This window comes from Coturnix japonica, chromosome 11 (genome assembly GCF_054131305.1).
Source record: "Coturnix japonica strain WE chromosome 11, WE-NBRP24, whole genome shotgun sequence".
Classification (NCBI taxonomy): Eukaryota; Metazoa; Chordata; class Aves; order Galliformes; family Phasianidae; genus Coturnix; species Coturnix japonica.
Window position 1 is genome coordinate 4,143,289 of NC_140673.1, and position 20,445 is coordinate 4,163,733.

The 20,445-nt window shown below is 41.0% G+C and overlaps 1 protein-coding gene across 16 annotated transcripts in view; it reads right to left on the reverse strand.

The window, feature by feature from the left end:
- DNM3 (dynamin 3) overlaps positions 1–20,445 on the reverse strand; it is a 157,608-nt gene that overhangs the window by 21,166 nt on the left and 115,997 nt on the right. For all 16 annotated transcript variants that reach the window (XR_014932546.1, XR_014932542.1, XR_014932545.1 and 13 more), the window contains one exon: positions 2,287–2,451. Coding sequence is in view for 9 of the 16 variants with exons in the window: in XM_085510919.1 (XP_085367045.1) it covers positions 2,287–2,451 (165 nt within the window). In the remaining 7 variants the exon portion in view is untranslated. The remainder of the gene's footprint in view (positions 1–2,286; positions 2,452–20,445) is intronic.

Here is a 20,445-nt window from a genome sequence, read left to right on the forward strand (position 1 = left end):
ACAGTACCTGCTCCAAGACCACCCCTCTTGAATAATCTGCGATACCAAGGCATCAAGAACTGATGCTGAGAACTCTGAAATGTGTGTTTTGTTTGTGCATGTTTGAATTTCTAATGGTAACTCAATGCAATTCCATGTGGTAAATGTATTTTCTTCTAAGGTAATCCACCCCTAAGGGAAGAATAAAGGATGCATTTGGAATACAACAGTCTAGGTTTAGGCCTCAAAACATGCTTAGGGACAGCGTCTAATTATTTTCTGTATGCTGAGTTTGAATTTGATACTTCCTCTGAATTAAAAGCACTCATTTACAGGCCCACAAAATGGAAAGGAAGTTCTAGGAGGACTTGGGAGGTAACAATTGTCATGGAAACAAATTCCTTGGGATCAATCTGTTTCCAGACTTTTAAAGGCAACAGAAAGTGCAGACTATGATCAGCTACAGGAAGGGAAGATATTTTCACTTAACTCCTAGCGAGTAGGTTGCACTGCTAAAGACTCCAAAGAACACATGCACTACTTAATGGGACCCACCTTCCCTCACAGCTCTACTACTTTCCAGGTCTTTGAACAACTTTTTGACATGCTTTAGCAATCTTAATTCAAGCATTTATTTCCCTTTTTAATAGCTCTAGTTTTTGAAAAAATCCTATTTATTATATTTAATATGGTATTTACTGCCTATGCTGCAAAGAAAAAAAAGTGCATTAAAGTTTTCAGTCTCGTTCTTTACAGTCTTTTAAAAAGTTTTGACTCTTTGCCATGAATTTAAATTCTAGGATTGAGGCACAGTTGTCAGATCACTCACAAGTCCAAACACATCCATGGGCTATGAGGTCAACTGAAAGGTGAATGATGTGGTAAGTACGCTGTTTCTATGCGCCACTGTCAGCCAACATGGCAGTCTTCTACCACTCTAGCAGTTGATGAGATTGCAAGTACAGAACCTTCTGAGCAAAGCAGGCACTTCAGAGACCCTTAAACTATTCCATATGAGGAGGTGAGTGGCAGAAAATTTAATGTAAACTTCCAAAAGGAGCTGCTCAACAACTCTGCAGTTCATGAAATGAGAGCTGAAAAAAAAGGGCTTTTAAAAGGCGCTGAAGTTGTGCAAAGAGGAAGAAGCAAGTTGCTAGCTATGACCTGGAAAGAGCAGAGGGAATATGCTCACCTTATAAATTCCAGACCACGTCTGATTTCAGGTGGAGGAAAAAAAAAGGCAGCTCCATTGTTCCTGTGCTCTTCTGCAAAAACTCAGCCATGACTGGAACATAATTTGGAGTCTGACTTCCATAAACTTACAAGCATTTGACAGAGTATCTCTTACCCTCCTCCAAAAATTCTACTCATATTGCATGTCTCTGGAACGGCCAACGAAATTTCCTGTCCAGCCACTTACCTCTTAGGTGAAACACAAATTCTACAGGGCTAATGAAATTAATCAGCATAAAAACAGAGGTGACTTCAAGTCTAAAGTAAACAATCCTTTCTTACCAGATTTGTGTTACAACACACTCGTATTTGTAACAATTGATTGGCAAAGATACTGCCCATAACTAGCAGGAACCGTGCGCTCCACATTAATTCTTATGGCAGCAATGGCTCTAATAGCCAGCTCAGTTCAACAAGGTCCATTCAGTACTCTGCCAAAAAGGAAAGGCTGAGATTCTAGCACAGTGGAATAACAATGATATCTCAAAGCCATTTCTTTAACCAAATAATCTTCAGATCTAAGAAAGACACACGCAATAAATCAAACAACCACATCTGCTTATCTAAACAGCAGTGTAGAAGGCTTCCAGATTTACTCTTTGAAAATGGTATTCCAAAAATATAAAGAAACACAAATAATATAAGAACTGCTTTAAGAAACTGTGACAAAGGACTACAGACTGAAAATCAAGGAGGCACTCCTCCACTCCTTTTGCAGACTGCCTAGATGGAGATGGAGCTCCCGATCCCCTTTTTCCTGCCATATCAGTAACAGGGAAGGGGAAAAAAAAAAGACCCTTGATTTACCTTTAAATAATAACATATTCTGATTAAGACATGAATTCAACCTTCAGCATGCTGGAATTAGCACCGTGCCAGACTTTCAGAAGGCTGCAGGACTTTGTGCTACTAAAGAAGAATGGAGCATTTTGTTTTGGAGCGTGACATGTATGGGATCGTGTTCTTCTCCTCAGTTTGTACTGCTGTTGCTGCGCTGTTCAAGAGGTATGTTTGTACACGTGCAAAGAGATTTGACAGGCATTAAAACAGTTTAAAACCATGTTTGGTACTTACATTATTGATCATAAGGTGCATGATTGTTTTCGGTATCAAATCTCGGATACATTTGTTGATAATAGACATGTAGGAGTCCACCAGATTTCGAATCGTCTCCACCTGTCTCTCCAACTGGGGGTCCATCGAAAAATTGTCCGCTTGGCCATTCTCATCATTTTCAGTCTGCATGGAAGAAGAAAGGAAAAATCAAATATTCCCAATTACAGTAAACTGGAAATATATTGGGGAAAAGAAATGGACTGACACTGTAGTAAACCAGTAACACAACTCATACAAAGGATGTCTGGAGGTCTTTGGATGAAGATGTGCGAAGGTAAATGAAACCCCAAGAAACTATTTCAGATCACCGCCTGCGATATTCAATGTCAAATCTTTTACCATCCACACCCAGCCAGTCTGACTCACGCAGTAAAGCAGTGCTGTAAGTCTGGATATTGAATTTTACCCTCCTATGGGGAAAAAACTTCCCTGCTACCCAGAGCTGACTCAATTGTGACAAATTCTGCATTTCAGCCTCAGACTTGTTAGATGTGAATAGCACCTATCGAAGCTAAGGATTTATGAAGGATAACAGCAAAAACACCATTGGTTCCAATGCTCATAACATAAGCTGGTTTATATATTAGAGATCTCTTTACCACCAGACAGAAAAAAACAAAAAGTCTTTGTATGTAAATAGGTGACCCAATTAAAAAGAATATGAGGAACTTTAACTGGAAGCTAAAAGCTTTGCTTTGGTCTAGCCTGTACAAACCCAGGAAAACTTAAAAGAACAGTAACACTTTGACAATAATCAAACTGTTTTCTGAGGCTAAAAGACACCAAAAGAATGGAATTTCAACCTGTGAAGTAAAAGGGCAATGTCCTTTCCACAAACTCTGACACATAATACTTCTCCCTGAAAACTAAGGCAACAAGCACTTTAGCCATGCTAGCATAAACTAAAATCTAAACCTGTTCTGTGGACAGCATGGGACAACAGTAATTATTTGCAAAAATTAATAAAGTACTAATAAAAACTAGTAATATACCAGCCAGACATGACTACCAGCACAATTCCTTTGACAACATAGCACTGGGCTAAAATTTGCACGTCACCAGTCCTTTACAGACTCCTCGATCAGTTGGAATTGGTAGCCAGTCTGTTAGCAAAAGCCCATTGGAGCTGGATAAGCAAATGGCACCAAAGAGGCCTCTCCTTGCTGAGCCACAATTACCCTGAACCTGACTTGGAGTACCTTGCTGCGTATACCCAGCACAGTTTGTCCATGTATTCTTATTTCTGCTGCTGCTGTGTTTTTCTTTAACCTTTTCTTTCTTTCTCTCTGTTTAAATTACAGATTGCAGTAAGATTCTTAGCTGGCTAAGCAGCAAAGTGACAGATGTTTGTCATTATCCTCATCAAGAGAATGTAAAGTAAAAGTAGTAATTTGTCTCTGATCTTAAAGGCAAAGAGCGATATGTCTGCAAACATTTAACCTTTTATGTACAAGCACACAGGTGATATTTACAGAAAGTGGATCATACTTCTTGTTTGAAACCATAACAGAGCTGATTTCATACTGTTGATGTACTTCCTCTAAAAATTAAAGAGATTGATCTACATGACTTTATGGTAATTTATTACAAAAGCTCCTGACCTACCACCCCAACTGAAGGCTTTTCGTGCCAGCAAGCACTTTGATGCAAGTGTTGACATCGCACTACACACAACAGAGATGTTTGCTTCTAACAGCTTTCCCTGTTACTGCAGTATGCCTATGAAAATCATTGAGCTTTTCTCTGTGCCAAGACCAACACTTGATTATGAGGTTGCCTGTTAATGCTGGGCATCAGAACAAGATACAAGTGATGGACGCACCCCATTCCATCTTCATTCCCTCTTTCAGAATTTCATTCATTGTCTCAGAAATGCTGGTTTTCTGCCGGAGCATCACAATGACTCTGACTCCAGTCTCTAAGTGGAGTTAGAGACTCCAGTTCCAGACATCCTTCAGCCCAGTGCCTGCCACTCTGCATTCTGAAAACACAGCAGTGTTTTGCACACATTGCAGAATGTGCTGGCAGAAGCTGGAATGGAAGCCAAGAGATATCAGCATGCTGAGCAGGAAAGGAAGAAGCCAGCAAATGGTTTAAGTGCCACTATTCCCAAGAGGGAGGGCAACCACTGTCCCCCTTCAGTGCTCTTCATCCTGAGCCACAATTTGCTAATCCCAATAGGAAAGCATTAGGTTTCAGTGTATGAACCTGGGCTGGTTTTGTTTGATTGACTCTTAGTACTGCTAACAACTTTTGTCAGGAACAGAATATTTTTAATTCAAACCAACACAACTGCAGTCAGTTTAGGAGCTTTTTGAAGTCTACAGCAAAGAAATTATGGAATAAATGAGAGCTAAAAATCAGGTAAATAAAATGATTTTTATTTTGTGGAAAGTTAAATTGAATATCAGATGAAAATACACAAAACTAGATGTAAGAAATAGGAGAAAAAATATACAGAAGAAGGTAATGTGGGAGCCAGGATGGTGCTTTAATTTACATATAGGACACATTGCCACAGAGAGTAAAGAGATGGTCCTTCCTTTCTAAGTTCTCTATATTTGAAGGAATGAAAATAATCTGTCTTCCTTCAGCTCTGCAGAAGGCCTCGCCATTCATTAGCTGCCATGCAGGACAAGCTGCTAGCAAAACACCAAATCCACAGCATGCTACTGTATTACAACCACTCCTCTATGCTAAAAACATCACACGAGAGATAACTAAAATCTGCATGTGAAATTCAAACCCCTTAAGTTTGGAATTTTACTGTTAGCTGCAGTGGGAAAAGGATTTCAGCCTACGGATGCATTTTGACCAGAAAAGTTACCAGTCTTCTCAGGACTGTAAACTCCTTGGTGCAAGTGGAAAGACTGAATGTGGTGCAAAGGGAAGGAGGCACGAGAAATTATATGCAATCCAAACAAAGGAACAGTACCTCGGAACAACAGGATAATTGTTCTGATTGGGGGAATCATAAGGCTGGTGAAGAGTGTCTCAAGAAATATCCAAGAGAACAAATTCCTTCTGAAATTCACAGTAAAGTGGGATAATGCACTGAAAACAGTCCTGAGCTGGCCACACAGAGAGCAATACTTCTAATTTCCATGATTTCATTACATTCAGGGCAGCTGCCAGCATATTTAAGAATGTCTTGTATAACATTCCTGATGTCAGTTCCAAGAAGGAGCATTTGTCTAGCATTTTCATTAGAACACTGTATCAACCAATTCTGTGTAATCAAAAAGGCATTCAATTAAATATGACTTAGGGGAAGCAGGCTGGAAGGTGACTGATGAAAGGGTGAAAGCCAAAGCAGCAGCAAAGCAGTGCTCCGCATGCTACGAAATGAAGCCACGGCTACTGTGAGAAACCAATCCTTTAGAAACAGCATTCATATCTTTCATTTAGAGATGCGAGTTTGTAACAACAACCACCTGAAAATGAGTTATTCCCACCAGTTCATATTTACACTTGAATTCACAGCTGCTGAACACAAAATCTGCTTTTATCTTCTCCTGTCCAAGCAGGATTTTTCATTAATGCAGCACCACTCAGAAAGTCACACTTGTCCTAAAGCCCCCTGCTTTCTCCTAAGTCTTTTCAACTGAGTCTTGATATTCTCTCCTCAGTGCAGCCTGATGCTGTATATGCAATATAGCTAATGTGCCCTCAGCTGCACACAGTGTGTCTTTTGCCAGAGGGCTTCTGAAACCACATGACAGCTTCATGGAGGGAGGTTTTCTTACTGGAAGGAACCACAAGTAAATGACAATACACTGCTGTTGTGTATGTACAACAAAGCAAGCAGCAGAAAAAGAACATCTCCTGGGTAGCTTGGAAGCCGTCCTTTCCCCTCAGAGAGTGTAACTGCCACTCTCTTCATGCTTTCAGCATCTCCTGACTGTGAGTTGCTGCTGCCTTTCCTGTCCTACCCACAGGCTGCCCCTTCCAGCAGCACTGCTTTCATTCACTGTTCTACATGCAGGTTACCATCCAGGTTTCCCCTGTACCTGGTCTGTCTCACTTCACACCCATGCAGAAGATCGACAGAGCTCAATTTGATTTAGAAGCATTTGAGTATCCGGATTAGCTTAAACCATCTACTTGGATTCTTCTTTGTGGTTGCAGACACTGTATAGCACAGACCACGAGCTGAAACATTCTGCTGAATCCACATGCTGGTCCCCAGATATTTACATAACTTCAGTGATCCCAAACATTCAGAATCTATGCTAGGCTCTCTCCCTGACTCCTTCAATCAAGAATCTGATGTGAAACTATGATACTGAAAGGAATGATATATTACCAGAACTATGACACGTTTGGAGTAACTTTTGTCTTCCAGTTTGCAAGCCTTTAGGGCAGTTTTTGTAAACTTGAGCCTTTTTTCAGCTCAGTGCAGCTCAAGGAAGTTCTTCTAGGCTTAAAAAACAAGAGGCAGGGAATGAAGGCATGTCTGCTTCTGGTAAGACTGTGAAACAAAGTACTCAACAAAAAGAGGCAAGGAACGACCAACGAGGATGTCAAGTAATCACGTCAACTCGGTCCCATTTCCTTTTAGAGCAGAGATTTGGATCTTGTGGGTATAAAATCAGATGCCACATATTTCAGACTTCAGCAAAGCTTTTTGACACCATCTCAAATGACGTTTTCATAAAAGGAAGTGTGCTCCCTTTGCAATTACTGGTTTGGGTGAACATTTCCATAGAGAAGCTGTCAGTGGCTCACTGTCAAACTGGAAAAGTTTATAAAGGGGACTTCATATGGGATGTGTTAGTTAATGTGGTTATTAATGCTGTAATGCTCAGGATGGTGGGTTACAGCCTATGCTTATTACGCTTACAGATGAGAAGAAACTCAAGGGAATGAGCATGTGTGAGATGACAGGACCAGAATTCACAACGACCTAGAGAAACAGCTTAAAATCTAAATGAAACCCATTATGAATAGAAAATATTTGACTTAGGAATAAATCAGTTATAAACACTCAGCATGAGAATGGCCACTTAAGTAGCTCTTCCGCAGAAAGGGAGCTGCATCTGCAGTGGAATATAAACAGAATATTAGTCAACAATGTCTTGCTATTATGAAATCAGTACTATATATCCAAGTTCAGTTGTTACAGTATCGGAAATTCACAGCAAATTTTAAGAGCGATCGGAGGAAACAGAGGAGCAGAGATCTTGCATTGGAGCAGGGGAAAGAGCTGGACAACCTCTTGCAACCCTGCCATCCATTGGGTGACAGGAGGTGCAAAGCAGCACGACATTATGAGCTGGCAACGCTACAACAAGAAAGAGCATTTCTGATAATAGAAAAAAACAACAGCAATATCTTCTACCCTACTGTCTGTTCTTTACAAAAATTGAATAAATAAAGAGTGAAAAGCTCAGACATCACCGCTAATAGCAATCTCCCCTCAAAGAATCTGTGCTCTGATTTCAGCATTTGCTGCCATGTACATCTCTAACACAAAGAACTTTTACATAACCCTCCCTGCACTGCAAGTTTTGATTCCAGGCCAACAGCTGCCTCATGCCTTTCAGAACAGGCTGCTGGACAAGCAAAACCAGAAAGAGGCTGGCATAAGGAAAACAGCACCTTTGTTTATAAAACAAATACAACTTTGGAATTTGCAAACTTTTCAGTCAAAGAATTTCCTTGTCATAACAACAGATGAAGTGTCTCATATTTATGGGAGAACACTGGAAAAGAAATCCATAGACGGGAGATATCACTGATGTAGCATCTGCCATTATTTTAGTGCAGAAGAAGCTCAGTGGGCCTTGTGAAGTCTTGAATGGTGGTTCAGTTACCCGGGAATTCAGATCATGATGATGAAGACTCCGAGTGTGATCATCAGTTCAGAAGATGTAACTGTACTTTTGTAACATGGCACATGAAGCAAACCCCAGAGACAATAGCCTAAAGCAGCAGTGGACATTATCTGTAAAAAGAGCAGAATCAAGAGAGATTGATGTTGGAGAAGGTAACCAGGGGGTGCCATCATCAGCCAGACATGAGGATTAGGGCTGCTGGTGGTGGTTTGTAGTTCCCCTGGAAACAGAAACAAATAGATGTCTTGCAGCTTCTACCAGAGAAGATGGCACTGACAGTGCTGCTCAGGGGAGTAGAAAGAGTCCCCATGAAGACTGAAATAACACCTTGCCATTCAGCTTTGTTATTTTCCTCCTTACCAAAACTGTTCTTAAATGACAGTTCTTCAGAACATTGGCAGAAATTATTGATACTGAAGTCTTTTGCTTAGCAGTATCCACGCAACACAGGGTGACTAAGGGAGCTTTCCTTTTTCCAGCAACAGTGCATCAGCTTTGGCTGGAGGAGTGCACTACCTCATGGGGTTAGAATAAGGCACAATAAGTGTGCGGTGTGTGGATGGTGCATTGGTGAGGGCAGATCTTGAAAAATAATGTGCCCAAAGTTATGCATTTAAAACATAGCTTATGACTTCTTGTGCCTATGTATAAAGAAGAGTTGTGTGCTTTTCACAGATGTGGTCATTTTAGAGGTAGAAGGGAGAAAAATCAGAATAAAAATCACAATTTTATTCCTAGATCTTGTACTGAGATCCTGTTCTATGGTCTTCCTTCATTTCTTCCAGATTCCCAGGCTGGTTTAAATGAATCTGAATACAGAGAGGAGCAGGGCAGAACGTGTATCTCCTTGCATCCTGGAAGGGAAGGACTTGGGGGAGGCCTCGCAGTGGAGGAGCTCTGTACAGTGTCCAGTGCAGGGACTCTATTAATTACAGCCTCGCCTTTCATTTTTAGCTGATCTCATGCAATGTGTCACCTAGAACTGCACTGTTTTCCATAATTGATGATGTCTAGTAAAATATTCTGAAACTCCCCACTGATAAGCACCTAGACAACATTGGTGTTTCCGCTCTGAGAGGCAAAAGAGGATGTTGAACTGTTTTCACCCCCATGTCCCCCAAGTCATGAGAAGTACCAGAGCTGTCTCCACTGGGCCAGACTAAGCCTTGCTTCACAACAGACCTGGTGCAGTACCGACAAATGATCTCCATAGTAAATGATGCAAATAAGAAGTGTCAGCATGTTCCAAAATTCCTCACTTAATCTTATTGCCAGTTGTATAGTCTGGATAATCAGTAAATAAATTCCTCTAACTTTGCTCAAATCCTTGGAGGCTGAAAACACACAGAGCACTTTCTAATTCATTCTCATTAACTTTCCCAGCTCTAAACAAAGCTATTTCCTACTTTTCTTAGAGTCTGATTTTTTCCACTGGCCTCTGCAACACCTGAGTTAGTGGCAATGATTTCTCACTTGTGATTTCTGTTTTGAACTATTATTGTTCCTTCTCCTCACACATATGCTTGCTGGAATAGCACGAATCAGCAAGATTTAAAACCTCTCATTCTCAAGTTTGAAGCCCCTAAAGGGAAATTGCAGTTGTGATGCCAAGGAACACAGTCGTACGTTATTCGACTTTTCCTCAGCCAGGCTGACAGCAGAGGGGGGAGGAAGGGAGGAAGGAAAGGGGAAGGGAGAGGAAGATGGCATTTTAATAGCACCCACACTGATTTCACACAGTTGGATAACTGTGCTCCAGAGCAGCACCATTTCCTTTCCCCTCTGCCTTGCATTCAGTCAATATTACTAAGCCAGACTCTATGGGAAGGATTCTCAATCTTTTTCTCCCAGAATAGACCACATCTTAGTAGGGAAATCTGTCAAGCAGACACCTCCCTCCCAGGCTAGCTGGCTAGCCCAGCTATTACCCCTGGTTTTGACAGACTATTACCAACTCAGGCTTTGCACAGACCACCCCACCGGAATCCCAGATGTGACTAAAAGGATCAACATTCCTGCCATGACAAGATGGATTATCCCCTGTTTCTCACCCCAAGTTTCATAGTCTCTGTAGAACCCACACTAATTGGCCATCTGAAAAAAATAATAATCAAGAGCAGGTAGGTATTTAATCTAATTGGCAAGTGAACATACAAGAAGAACCAGAATCTTACACGGACAGATCTACCTTTCCCAGATGTCAGTCGGATGTTAGCCAGAGGTATCTTGGCCAAAGTTCTGCTCAAAAGATTCAGTTTGATAACTTGGGTCCTAGGAATGAGTTTTCCATAAGCACTGTCAGGCAAAGTCACAGTGGTCCTACAAGTCCTGGCACCACTGATCCCCACCATGTAAACTCCCCGTTTAAGAAGTCCTTTAACTTTGAAAATTTGAGCTGCAACATTCCTGTGGCAGAACTGCCTTGCAGCAGAACAGGAGAGGAATATGAAAACACAGAGAGCTTTACTGAGGTATAACAAATATCACTCAACAAAAGAAATTCACCCATAAAGGAGCATTTGCATTTCATATGACAGGAACAGAAACTGAACATTACTGGGCAAAATTATTCTCAAGAGAAGAACGGAGTCGTGAGCAACTATGCTACCTAGAACCCTTGATCAAATTAAATTAGATGCTCCTTCCTTACGTGGCTTCCATTATGTATAAATAAGCCCAAATCTTTCTGAGTATTCTATAAAACTAGTAGAAAGTAAAAGATTGTTTTTTTCCTTTCTTCCTAAAAGAGAATCAAATTGCATTTAAGAGCCAGTGAGATTCCAGTAAGTTAATACAACAAATACTTCATAAGGTCATACTCTTGTTGGCAAAAACAAAACAAAACAAAACAAAAAACAAAAACAAAACAAAACAAAAAAACAACAATAAACTGTAAAGTTTAAACCTTAAATCAGTTTTATCTTCTTTACTTGGGGAAGTTTCAGGGCACCAGAGACAGCAACCTGCCCCAAGGGCCAAGCAGACACAGGATGGAGCTGATCTGTACAGCTGAGATCCCCTGGATTTATTGGTGCTACAACAACCTTAACCTACTGCTTCAGACATCTGTTTCTGCAAATCAGCTTTGAAGTGGCCTTGCTGATCAGCAGCAAAAGGTACAGTAAAATCACCTGACTTCTCTGATTGTTTGGCTGTTGCACTGCACCACACACACAAAGAACCCCGTCCTGTGGCAGCACGATGAAAAGGCAGACTTCCTTCAGACATGGAGCAGCCACTCGCACTCAGATGTATAGACTAGGAATCCTTTTGTCAAGAGGTAAAAACAGCTGCCACAACACTACGGCTCTCCTCTCTGCTTGGAGGGCTGCTGCCTGCTGAGCAGAGATGGGCAGTCCAAGCAGTGGTTTATCACATCACCCTCATAACTGAACATCTTGCAATACAGCTACAGACACAAAGCTTCACTCTTCTCCCCTCATGATTCTATTTTAAAATGTTTTCTGCAAAAAAAATTACTGTGAGACAGCTAAATCCAAGGGCGGGCAAGGAACTCGAATCCATGACCTTCTGCCTTAGAGGTGAGACTATTCCGAACGGAGCCAAAGTGATGCACACACAATACGCTTTCAAGGTTTTTTGAGAGCTCTGTCGTGATTTAAAAACACTGAGTCTTTGTGGTACAAACCACAGCACAGGAAAGAAGTGGGGCTCCCTTTTTACTGCTAGTTTTAGCTGATGAATTGTTTATAATCTCCTGCAAAATACACACAGCCTTATTCTGCCTTAAGCAAGGAGGGAACAGCCTTTCAAAACTGATTCTTAATTATAGCACTCCCCTGTGCTGGATGGAATGGAGTCAGGTTCCAAAATTGTGTCAGAGTATATGAAGTGATAAAATGAGGATGGGTGAGCTATTTTTAAACACACGCAAAAACTCTGAGGTCAAAATCCCTGAATTTATAGTCTTACGGCCATATTAAAGCTCATGGGTTATTAAGACCTGCACGGTGAGACTCAAACAGCATTTCATTTGAGACACTCTCTGGCTTCAGCACACGTGCTCCCTACTGGTGTGCTGCCAAAATGGGGCCCCCCGGGGAGCAGCCTTTAAGCACACACATATTCCCATGCCTGCAGGTACTTGGGAGACAAAGGGGATCGGATGCTTCCCTAGCAGTGTACTCCCTTGCTCTTCCTCTCTTTTCCCACAACGTTTTGCGAGCCAGAGGCCTGTGCTTCCAGATGGGCAGGAAGCAAGCAGATAACTTGAGGAACATGAGACAAAAGCACCAGGATTTCTCCTTACTCTGCCCAACCTGGAGAGCTAGCACAGCCTGGCCCAGTGACATCAACTCCTCACAGGCATTACCTGAGAAAGGTAAAGGCAAAGGTGCTGCCTTTGCCCCATGAGCTTCTCAGCACTGCCAAGTGATGCTCCTGATCCCAGTCTGATTCATAGCATCACTTGACTATGGGAAAGCTGCTGCTCCCTACACACACACTGGTTTCTTTCTAGTCACAATAGACATACACTATATCTTTTTAGGAAAGGACAAAAGCTATCACTGAGGAGGAACAAACCGGACAGAATTTCCATGCCTTACAAGTCAAAATAGAAATGCCTCTGATACCCTCTTCTCTATCCTTTGTGACGGTCTACAAAAAATTTGCAGTGTCTTCCTCTGGAAGGTGCAACTAATCTTGAGGCCCAAGCAAAGGCAGTAAAGACATCAGGGTTCCCAGGACACTGCAAAATAGTGTGCACCACTTACACCATCCATTTTGTAAATGAAGAAAGGCTTTACAGGAATCTGTGGCATGGTGGTGAGCAAAAGAGATGTATTATTTTTGGAAGAGACCAGAAGGAGGTTTGGAGCATCAGAGAATGACAAAAGGCCCTGAGAGCCACTTTCAATTGAGTACATTGACTTGTCTAATTGTGCAGTTGCATTCATCAAAGTATCACCTAAACCTGCCTTTTATTTTTTTCCATTCAGACTTCCAGGTAATGGCTGAACATAAAATGCTAATGAATTGGAGATGGCCAATGTGAAAATAAAAACATTAGTCAAAACTTAATTTTTTTCTTGATTGCTTATGCATTTGTAAAGCAATGAACACCCCAGTGTTCACCAAACAACACCTAGTAATAAAAAATAAGGGTTAATACAAAAGGACCTAGAGTGCCTTATAAAAAACAATCTAGTGTTACTGGTTCTGTTAGTAATTCATGTACTCTTGGGTTTCGATCAAAAAGGTCCTTCTGAAATGCAATCTGTGTTATTAGTAGACTATGATGCACATATCAGTTTCAGAGGTTCTCCCACTCAGAGCAGCTCTGAAGGGATCCGTGTTCCTTTACTTAAGGAATACCTGCATATTTTTTTACAAATCCATGTAAAGAATGTACATCCATGTAAATCCATGGTACTATGTCATCCTGTAAGCATTAAAGACTCATTCATTCATGTCCTCCTGAAAACCTTTGCCACAACAAAGTGATGCACTGTTAGTTACTTTTGCTTTTATAGCTCAAGGGACATCATTCGTATTTCCCCACTGATTCCCATTTCTTATTTGAGAATTGTTACCTTCAGGAATTTGGCCTCATTTACCTCCAGCTGAAGTCACTAGGCATCTTCCTCCTGAACACCACCAGCATTTAATCAGACTACAACAAGAGCTGCATTACGCTGCAGGAAAGGCAGAACCATTTTTAAAGTGTTTCCTATAGGTGCCCTTCTTGAGTTTGATTTCCAGGAATACAGAATTCCTTAACTCCCCTCTGCACCACAGACCATCCTGCAGTTACATCCTATATGACTGCATCCAACTCTGCTCTCAGTGAAGCTCTTGGAACAATTCCCACCAAGTTTAATAGTCATGTCCTATTTCCACCCCTGTTCCTAACTAAGGTTAATTTCTTTTCTCCCAGTATAAACAGAAACCAGCAGGTAAAAATGTTTTGTCTAATGTGGCTCCAAGGCCATGGAATTTACTCCCATGTGAGAACGGCACAATAAAGTCATTTGTTTAAAAGTAAATTGAAAACATTCCAGTCCTCTCAGGCTTACCACTATTAGCTTTAGTTTCTGCACAGCACTGTAGAATGTCTGGCATCAAAGGCGCTTTGTACACTGCACTGTATTGGACACTGTTAGTGGACCATTAATCACTGCAAGCAAAGACCCATGCAAACACAGAAAAAGTACTGATTTTTGCCCATGAAAAGGTTAACAACACAGTTTTCTGGATACTACGCATTTTAAGATGTGAGGTGTTGACAAGGCATCCTATAGGGTGCAGGTTTTTCAATTGATAATTACATACTCCAAATTAAACAATTCTCATTTGTGCCTACTAGTCGCTAGAATTAGAGAGAAATGTATCTCAGCATACACTAGAACATGTTAAATTCCCAGAAGTCTACAAACGCTTCATGAAACCCCCGCAGAGATAACATACATATGTGCACAGGTAACGGTTATGGGGAGGAAAACCTTCAAGGATATCAACTCCTAAACCACGGTTGAAGAAAGTGAAGGCTTTTATGAAACATGCACTAATAGAAAAAGCAACCTGAGGGAACATGGTTGTATGGTTGGAAGTGCTGGAAGAAGAATGGAACACAGTCATACAGAAATGCAAAGATGTGAAAGAAAACAGAACCATGGCCAGGCAAGAAGCAGATAAGGCACAGAGGAAAGCCCATGGTCTGGAACCACAGGCTGAATTTCAGGGTGCAACTTACTGATGAGATCAAAGTTAAAAACGCTGCAATGTCACAAGAGTGTGAATTACTGCTTTCAGCTCCTCATTGTTGCCATTGGCAGTTTCTTCCTATCTAGACCAGAGCAAGCGAAAATCTGAGTCATCAGCCCCGAATATTGCTATAGATCAAGAGGATTTCCATTGAGTTCCTCAAAGGAAAGTATTTTGTCTCTCAAGCTGTTGTATTCTTCTACCAGTTGTCCCAGGTGAAACACAATCCATAGTGCAAGGAAATACAGGCTGCAAAGCTTTGGAACACATTTCTAAAGACAGGCATACTAAAATAAACAAAGAAACAAGGAAGATGTCAGAGCATGTCAGATTCAATCAGTTAACTGACATCTTTGAAACTTCAAAGATCTTAGTTTCAGCAAAGTTATAAGTGATACCCTTAGAAGTCTGTTAATTAAGTTTGTAAAGATGGGTATTAATGAAAAGAATGGTAGTCATGAAGTAATAGATAAGTACATGGCAGGATGGGAGGAAGAAGTAGCAGCATCAAAGGGTGTCATCATCAAAGTGCCCAACAGACAGCCTAGCTGGAACAAAATAGTGTGAACTTGGAAGTTAATGTTGTTTCTGCCCATAACACAAAACTGTGAAGTACTGTCAATACAGCGGACAATACAAAAGTGTCCTGCAGGACTCAGTAGCATCAAGGACTGAAAAACAGAAGCAGGATTAAATACAAGTTATACATTGACAGACCAATGACAGCTGCTGCACTGGACTGAGGTTCATCAGCTAGCAGTAATAAAAGAAATACCGTTCACATCTAACAAAACGTCAGGCAATTCTAAGGCGCTAGTATAATGTGGCCACAAAAAGACTGAACACGTTTGCCTCTGTTATGAGCAATGTGGGTCCAATAGTGGAAACATCCTTTTTTACAGTACAGGTGTGATTGTCTCGGGATCACTGACAGAGGAGGTTATATAATGTTTTAGATCTCCCTGGTCCAGAGCTGCTGCACTACTTCACTTATAGACAAATGAAATTGTGTGGCCGGAACAAGAGGATTTTGTTGCAATTGCATTTGAAGCTGATTTTCAGAATCCATATGATAAAGCACTGCAGTTTTCAAGAGTGCTAAGCAGACAGTTAAACTGAGATAGTTCTGCATCTTGTATGAACCGTATAGCCTTTTTTCTTCCTCCCCCACAAGGTCCTTGTCACCCTTCCTAAGCCTTAACCCCACTTGATAAGAGCCCATGTTGCTTGTGAGAGAATAGCAGACTGCTGAGTAGGCAGCTAAACAGCTGGTGAAAGATGTTAATGCTACCATGACCATGTGGGTTGTTGGTTACAGCTTTCTTGCAATGGAGGAGGGGAGAAAAAACTTCATGTGAGACCCTAAAATTAACTTTCAAATTGCTACAAGCACGTTGGGTAATGAACATCAGTAATGAACATCAGGTATGATGTAATCAACATATCAACAGCTAATCTCACGTAGCAGAAGGATGCCATAGAGTTATTAGAGGATCAAATGACACTCTTGAGAATCTGCTACTCCAGCTAACTCTCTGTATGTGCCCAGGGACAACTTTTGGGGTGTTTATCAGAAGAGGAATAGTAGAAAGGGGTGAGAGAGAGGTGAACTCCTTAAAATATAATTTATTTTCTGGCTACCTTCCTTTCACTGGGAAAAAAAAAAAAGTCCATCTTAAATTACAGGCATGCAGGCAAGCTCTTTCAGCCCCAGAAATTCATCCTACATGTTGATTAATAGTCAAACTATTACAGCTTTAACATGAAAAATGGGAAAGGCTTCAGCTGAAGACTGCCTGTAGCTAATGATGCAGTGGAATGAACGTTTTCGTTCCAGCTAAGCCATTCATGTTCCTGTAAAAATAAAGAAATCCAATCCTGGGCTATGAAAAAGACTCAAAGAACTATGCATGTTTATTGGCTTAAAACAATGCCATGTATGCATGGGGTATTTTACCTGCTTAATGAAACACATACAGTTGCACACAAGCGCACACAGAATATCCATAGCTGAAGTGAGATATATACCTATACTGGATACAAAGTGTGGAAGATAAGTTGGTGACCGTAACCTGGAATTTCTCTGTAAGAGCTTCACAGAGTTGATAGATTTTAACATCGTTCCCGTCTCGGGCTACAAAAATTAAAATGTAATAACAAAAACACCGCAAGGAAGTGCAGTGGGCTGTACAGAATCTGCCTGGCAAGGCTGCCTGACACACGCTGGACTTGCTTGGAGATCTCCCTGCGGTTCAGCCCCTGGCGCCATCAGTTGGGCTTGAAATCAAAAGCAGTGGAAGGAGGTAATTAAAAGTGACTCTATACCACTCTCCTGGCAAAAGAAGACTCCACTGCAGCCACTGAAGGAGGGTGGGAAAGGATTCAGGGGTATGTAAGAGAAGGCATGTGTCTCTCCAGCTTCAGTGATTTCCATTATGGAAAAGCAGTGCTTTCCAGCTTTTAACCTTTACGCCCTGAAGTCAAACATCAACTTTTTGTTTTAATTTCAGCGCGTAAAATACAAACTTCGTTTCAGCTAATGTCAACAGCATGCTCTCCCTAAGCTACAAGGAAGGTGTGGAGCTGAAAAAACCCTACAAGGCAAAAAGCTGTAAAGCAGAATGATAGAGAAGCAGTTGTTGCCACCAGCACTTTCACCGGCTGGCTGGACTGGTGATTTTACAGACTAAGGGACTCGGGGTGAAGGGGAAGGCCACAAGGTTCAAACCATGCTGTTGGCTGCATGAACATCCATTAAAAGAAATTAAGAGCAAAGTCAGACCCCAGAAGGAGCAGAAGACACTGTGTTCCAACTCTAGCCAGCTGAAGGAAAGTTTATATAAAAACAACCCCTTGGTCAGTGAGTCATAAGGAAAGAATTTCTAAGCTTTCTTCAGGGAAACCCCAGTAAATAACGTGTCTAAAAACACATGAAGATGGTGTTGTCTGTTCCCTTACGATACTTGGTCCACATGATAAAACCTCTGGCAGCAAAACAACCTACCGAGCACAGATCTCTTCGGGAAACCCAAAAACCAGTAAGAACAGCTGTGGCTCCTTGCAAAATCTGTCTCATATTCTAGCTCTTGTATGAGTTGTCCAATGCAAACTGGGAAGAAACGTGAAAAGAATGCTTTTCCTTACAGCTTTGGAGAGCGCTTCTCCATCGACTGCACGCAGTTGTGCTCTCAAGATACATAAATGCCTGGATTTCAGTACATTCTGCATCTTTTATAACTAAGTGCTTTGGACCGAAATATCTTGCTGTACTACGCCCAAAGAAACTGAATGAAAAGCTCTCTGCATGCACAGCCTGTCTGGAATATGTTATCAGACACGTAGCAGGCTTTGCAATAAGTAGTACTCTAGCAAGAGAAAGTCTGGATGGATGGATTTCACTTCCAATGTACAACTTCTTTGGCTATGAGCATTTTTTTTTGTATTTTTATTGATATTATTATTAATTATCACAACATTTTGGCAGCGTGTTACATGTTTTTAAGCGTATCTTCCAGCAAAGAGATTTTAAAGTAACTCAATGTAGACTCAGAAAAATAAGAGAGATTTCAATGGTTTACAAACAAATGATCAGAGCTGAACGCTGTGCCGCCTGAATTTGGACTGACTATGAACTACTGTTGGAGATTCCAGGTAGGAACATTAACTAAAGCACATATATTCTGTGTCAAGAAGAGCTCACACTCTGTAGCAAAGCTTCTTAATTGTTGCAGATGCCCAGGACAGACTCATTTTACCTCTCCCTTTAATGAGTTTTTAGCTTATTGAGTGTGAATGTGGACATTTTGGTTTGCACTGCAAGCTTCCCCTGCCCAATGTAAAATTTCCTTATGGATTTTATTTCAGGTTATGCTGCTCCCATATTTTCAGCTGCTATAGATCCATAGCAGACTCCAGAAGTTTTCCAGTATATAGCCAGAAACTCATCAAGAAAAAAAAAAAATAAGGAAGGTTGGAAGCATTACAGGGTAATTCCCATGGGGCTGTGGAGTTACCATAGTAAAGGAGTGTTTTTACCAAAATGCGCAGAAACAAAAGAGGTAGCTTCACTGATATCTGAATTGTAATTTTCCATGTCAGCAGGAGGTTGAGCTTGGAACTAATAGGGTAATTGTGACCACCTTTCAGGTATCTGTGTCTAACTGTAAGTTCTAGGAGACAGCATAATGCTCTTCTGTGTGAAGAAATCTATGAGGAAATATATTTTTTAAAGGCTATGAAGGATCAGCCTAGAGGCTATCAGTACTGACAAAGCACAAGCTTTGCACAGAGAAAATGCAGATGCAAGATAAAAGGAACTCTTGTAAAAAGGAGCATCTTTTAGTCCCAATAAACCATTCCATAATCCAAAAGGGAAGATTCAACCAGAAAGAACACAGGTGGAAAGGACTTTTTCTCAAAACTCACTAAAGTGATCCCACTTTAAGGTGACACTGAGAAGTGCTGCATCCTTTCATCTCACATGGAGTGGAAAGATGTGTACTTAAGTGCTCCATCATAAATCTGAATTCTGTTGCTTTACTCTCACAGTGCTGGGAGACAATTAACCAGGAACCTTAACAATTACCTGGCACACAGATATCAGCAGCCAAGAGATCCAGACACGGAAGGAATAATCACAGATTACTCTAGACACAGACACCTAGAAATGCATGCAGTTCCCCAGTGAGGTAACATCTGAAAAGATCTAAATTGCAATAAGAAAATGTTGGTACTTGTATGCGTAAAGCAAATGCATTCAGCATATATGAGCAAACACACCAAACGCCTCAGGATGCATAGACACACACACACACACTCTTGTCTTGAGTAAAATCGTTTCCAGCAATTCCCCACAGTTTTTCTTTCTGCCCTTCACTAAACCAGCAAAAGGATGAAGAGCCTTGTACATATCTAGGTTAGTTAATAACAATTACTGGCTTTACATACTTCAACAAGTGACCCAACAAAACCACCTGAGCAAATTTCCAATCTTACTTTAAGCTTCTGGTGATGCATCTGGTTCTCCAGCTAAGGGGATGCTCAGATTAACTGAAATCAAACTAGGATTAATCCATTGTCGCTGATTCTTAAATTCATCACTGTATACACAGATGATGTAGAAATGAGGTATTTTTAAAGGGCCAAAATGAAGATGTCTTGTCAAACCTGCTCCAAACACCAGAAATACTGCCTTCTCAGGCTTGAAGAAGCAACTCCTGTACAAAGAAATTATGCTGCTTCTTTACAGAATTCATTCATAATATAATAATCCTAAAGCCTACATTGCCTGCTGGTCAGACCAGCAACAAACAGGTAGTTTGCTCTGAGACAATCAATTTCCACAGATCTCAATGGCTAGTGACAAAACTCCAACCCAAAATGCAGACTGGTCAAAGTTCAGTAATTACCCACTGATTCCCTCATGTCATTCTTTGACCGTAAGCATTACAAGCCAGGAACCATGTTTTTATTTTACATTTGTAAAATGGGATCTGGGTCCACAACTGCAGCTTCTAGACAAATAGTATCTATTCACAATATTAACAACAGCTGC